The following is a 4,931-nucleotide window of genomic DNA, read 5'->3' as shown; positions in this document are numbered from 1 at the left end:
TGGGACAGTGAGGCGACTGTCTTCATCCAAGTGACGCCTAACTTTTCTAGAGCAAGAGTGGCAGACTAAGCCTCATCAAATCGCTCTCTAAACTCCATCAAAACACTGATTGCGTTTTGGAGTAGAGTAGATGCGTTTATTTTATCTGCAGATCTTCTGTTTTTTCTCACATCGTTCACCTTTTCACAGATGGCCTCCCAAATCGCGTTTCTACTGCTGAGATGTCTCTGCTGGAGTTCACCGATGTGTTTATTTCCCTCCTCCACTAAAACCTCCAACTCCATGTCATCAAACTTCATTTATCGCTTAAGGCCACTCTGTTCTCTCAAACTCTCCATGGTGACAGCCGATAGCACATGCAAAATCCTCGTAAAATAGGGCGCAATCTTAGTAGATCACCCGCAACACGCCCAGAAATAGCACGTGCAAAATTATTATTTGCACACGCAAATTAGCGCTCATTACTTCTTACCATTAAAAGTAAACAGGGAAAGGTGAATGTGAAGGTATGTCCACTGACGTCATCTCTTTGCATTTAGAAGCTAATCTTAAATATCTCGCCTCCTAAAAGGGATAGTTGAATATTTGGGCAAATTTGCTTATTGAATTAACCCCTATAGTCATAAGCAGGTACCTTCCCTTTAATTATCAGTGCCTGTTCTTGAGAGCTGTGAGGCAGAGATGTGCGCTGCTTTGTGGACACAACTTGTCCCTGTACCGTCCACCCCCATTGTGTTCAGAGAGCAGCGCGCATCTCTGCCTTACGGATCTTAAAACAACAGGCACTGGGAATAGCTACTCCTATGACTATAGGGATTATTGCAATAGGAAAATTTGCCAAAAATGTTGAACTATCCCTTTACAGTATTCCATTGAGGTAGTTACATAATTATGTTGTCATTTTATTGAATATTTAGTCAATTTCTACATTTCTTAATTTTCAGACTATAAACTTGGATGAGGGGCATACTTATCTAGGTCCCTCTGGATGTCTTGACGTCAAGAGCTCCTGTTACAGGTGTGTTTTGTCTTATGTGTAATTATATATAGAGTGGTGCACAAATGATCAAATATGCAACATTTTTTAAAGGGTAAGCACATTTGTCTCCTGACAAAGATGAGATGTTGTTGAGTTTAAGCTGGAACAGCGGGTCAACCATTTGATTGGGCAAATTTGTGTTAATCTACTTAGCGTTTATGCATTTATGTGGGTTTATTTTCATATTGTGTGTACATAATGTCTTCATTTTGCAGAAACTACACCAACCTCTTTGCACCTATCGTCATTGACGACGATGATGAGGATGAAGTTCCCATTCCTGAGGAAACAAATGACATGCCCTCAGAAGAATCCGAGTGAGTCATATAGACATAAGTAGAAAATTATCCAGCTCTCTATTCTGTCCATAATCAAATTATACAAAAGTAAGAAGTCACTAAGATTAACACCAATCTGACTTTCTCTGCCTGTAACTGCTTGGATCAGGTCCAGTTGTTGAGATGTGTGTTTGAAGAGAGTCCATTCGAATTAAGTTAATAAGAATAAAAAGTTGCTCATTGTTTTAGAGACTGACTCATCATTGTATCTCGTGTCAATGAAGTGTCAGGATGTAGTTTATGAATACGGAATGAAAGATTTTTGTTTAGTAATGTAGCTACTATGCTTTTAGTAGATTTTTAAAGTCTGAAGTAAGTTTCTCACTTTTCTCTAGACCCACAATGGTGCAGGCACCTGAAATAATTGCAAATTTGGCACTTGCAATTGACCGCAAGAAAGTCAGCAGGTTCAATATTTCGAGATCTGATGTATGGGATGGAGCTGTGAGAGGATTCCGATGCATCTCATACTCCGATAACAGCGACATCTTCGTTAAGTTTACTGACGATGCAGGGTCCTTTGAAGAAGGGTTGGACACAGGTGGGCCGAGGCGAGAATTCCTCACACTTCTCATTAATCACCTGAGAAATCTTCGATGGACCTCCAGAAAGACGATATCTTGTGTACAATCGCACAGGTGGGTTTTTTTGTCGTCATTTTAAAATCTGAAGTTTTAAATCATTTTGATATTTATTTATTTTACACTGATGTAGATGGTAATTATCCATAATAATTCTGTACTTTCTGTAACAGCTGTTAGGGAAGATGAGTACTTTCGTGCAGGCAAGATGATTGCTGTGTCTATCGTACACAGGGAACCAGCACCACATTTTCTCTCAAAGGACCTTGTCAACCACATAATAGGGAAGAAAAGTTTCAACGCCACTGTGGAAGATGTAACAGATGAGGAGATAGGGAAAGCTCTATGTCAGGTAGAAATTATCTTGACTAAAGGGATAAATTTACTAAGAGGACACCTGGAAATTATTTCTGTAATTGAGAGTAAGACTACACTCGAGATGATAAGTTTTATTTTTTTAAAGGGACAGATTTCCTCTTATTTCAACAAGAATTAAAAGTCATTTTATCTTTTTTTTTTTTTCAACGATTTGTATTAATGAAGGAGAAGAGTAGTCAAGCATGGATGTTTTTGGGTTGGCCTTACAATAAATGTCTTGTAAATAGGTCCAGGAAGCAGAAACGGAGGAGTCTTTGCAAAATCTAATTTTGCAAAACCGCACAATGTTCCAAACAGATGGATGCCTCCGACATGTCAAAGCTTGTGAGAAGCACACACTCGTGGAGGAGTACCTCAGATGGTACATTGTAGACCGCAACCACATTGCCATTCAACGGTAATATTATTTGAAACTCTTTTTTTGCCAACAATCATCATAAAATGTAATATTTTGGTTCAGTCAGTATTGCCAATGGCATATCACCACAGCCACTGACACATTGTGAGATAGTGGAATCAGGTACTGTATTTCTGAAATAGCAGGATTGAGGGGCATCCTTACAATAAATCATTCAGTATAGTCTGACACTGAGTAAACTTTGTTAAAGAGAAATATTTAACTTTTGCATTTGCATGTCCACTGGATTCAATTGAAAGTTCTGTCTTTTGTACCTTTTGACATGGCGAAACATATCTGAGCTCCACTGGTTTATTTCTATTCATTATCCACAATTACCCAGAGTAACCAGCTGGTACTACTGACAATAATCAGCTGTTTGAAACCATAAGGGTTCAGTAATTAGCAGCTCAGGTTATGCTCCATTTCACCCTCAAATACCATCCAGCTTGTACTTCTAATTTTCCTTGGTGAACTTAGTTCTCAAAGAAATGATTGTGCTTTATTTAGCACACTTCTGTTTCTTGCAATTTGAGAGCAAGATTTTTAGGGGAGAAGTCCAAATCATGATGATCTCTCCTTTTTTGACATCACTGTCCATTTCTGTGCACTATGAAATGTTTTCTGTATGCTCCTATATAAATGACTTTTTGATCAACTTTATCTGTAGACATGACATTATACAATCAGAATTTATTTCAGAAAACATTACATTAAAAATCTGGTCTGTAAGTATATTTGCAAACATTGTTGCTATATGTTTGGTAGTATTTTTTTTCTGTCAGACCTGATAAACCACACGTATGTCTTACACAAAAATTGTCCTTGATAGATTCAAAGATGGACTGGCAAGTCTGCAGTTTTTGACTGCACTGCAGCAGCATTCTGGTGTGCTGGTTCCTGTCCTATACCATTCTTCCAAGGCCCTGACTGCAGCAGAAATGGAAAGCATGTTCAGTTCAGACCTCAGCCCAAGAGGAAGCAACAGGCAGCAGAAGGAGGTCAAAATAATTGGATTTTGGGCTGATTTTCTTCTCGATTGTGAAGGTTTGTCAAGGCTGTTTTGTTAGATATATATAAATTGTGTAGTGCAGTTACATTTGTAAATCTTAGTTTCTGTAATGAATATAAGAGTAATTATTCACTTTATGTTTTTAGATAATGCAGAGTTAAACAATGCACTAAAATGTTGACTTTTTCTTTTTAGAAAAAGTGACGGCTGTGTCTCTTGAGGATGTGCTGATGTTTGCCACTGGTCTAGCAGCAGTTCCAACAGCAGGAATGACACCCCCTCCAAAGCATTGAGTTTTTATCTGATTCACCTTTTCCAATGACAAGCACATGTACAAACAAAGTGAAGCTACCGCTCTTAGAGTCTTTAAGACAAACATGGAGTTTGGGATCCAGAATGCTCTAGGATTTGGATGTTTTTAGATGTGAAAGGGACTTTTATGCATAAAAGTGATTCTGCTCACCTGTGTGAGGGCTTGAATCCATTTGAATCTGTGCAGTTAGCTACTTATATTTTTTTTTTTGCCTTTTTTTTTCTCAACAACTTCCTGGTCAGAATAATGCCGAAGTACAAGTTCATGTTTGCTCGTTTGCATCAGTTACTGTGTCTTGTTAAAAGGAAATTTGGGACTTGTTATGTATCAAAGTGATTGTTTACCCGTGTGTCTATACATTGTTTGAATCTGTGCAGTGAGCTACTTGCAGGTCTTACCCATGAATATTTCAGAGCTGTGTCCTGATTTCCGTTTATTATTGGACCGTTTCCTGTTTTCACAGCTGAATATTTATTTTAAAATGCAACTTCAAATCAAAACAAATGTCTTTTGCTATTAATTGATGTTTACATAAACATTGAATCAGAAAATGAATAAACTTCAATTTGAATACGTCTCCCCTTCAGCCCCAGAGTTCACGTTGCCAAACCTGAATACTCAAAAGAACCACATTTGAGACTTTTGGGATCATAACCTTTTATTTATCCATTACAGAAATTTGTAAATGTGATCTAACATTTATGAATGGTAAGTGTTTTTAATATGTCAGGCATGTATAGTCCACCAATCATTAATTGAAGCATTAAGATGCATTAAAGCAAACACTGAATCAGGAAAATATTGCCTTAAGTCCATGTTAATGTGGGATACAATAGAATAGAATTACTGTAGTGATCCCAAACTGGGAAATTG

The 4,931-nt window shown here is 37.7% G+C and overlaps 1 protein-coding gene across 1 annotated transcript; it reads left to right on the top strand.

Moving 5' to 3' along the window:
* Positions 1–414: 414 nt before the first annotated feature.
* LOC117819272 (G2/M phase-specific E3 ubiquitin-protein ligase-like) lies at positions 415–4,553 on the top strand. Its single transcript, XM_034692550.1, is given in 9 exon segments — positions 415–506; positions 945–1,018; positions 1,255–1,356; positions 1,713–1,964; positions 1,966–2,015; positions 2,132–2,310; positions 2,564–2,733; positions 3,566–3,780; positions 3,941–4,553. Coding segments are annotated over 7 exon segments (984 nt in total). The 5' UTR covers positions 415–506; positions 945–1,018; positions 1,255–1,336; the 3' UTR covers positions 4,039–4,553.
* Positions 4,554–4,931: the final 378 nt, after the last annotated feature.

This window comes from Notolabrus celidotus, chromosome 9, assembly GCF_009762535.1.
Source record: "Notolabrus celidotus isolate fNotCel1 chromosome 9, fNotCel1.pri, whole genome shotgun sequence".
Lineage (NCBI taxonomy): Eukaryota > Metazoa > Chordata > Actinopteri > Labriformes > Labridae > Notolabrus > Notolabrus celidotus.
The sequence above is the reverse complement of the archived record's forward strand: the minus strand, read 5'-3'. Positions and strand labels throughout refer to the sequence as shown.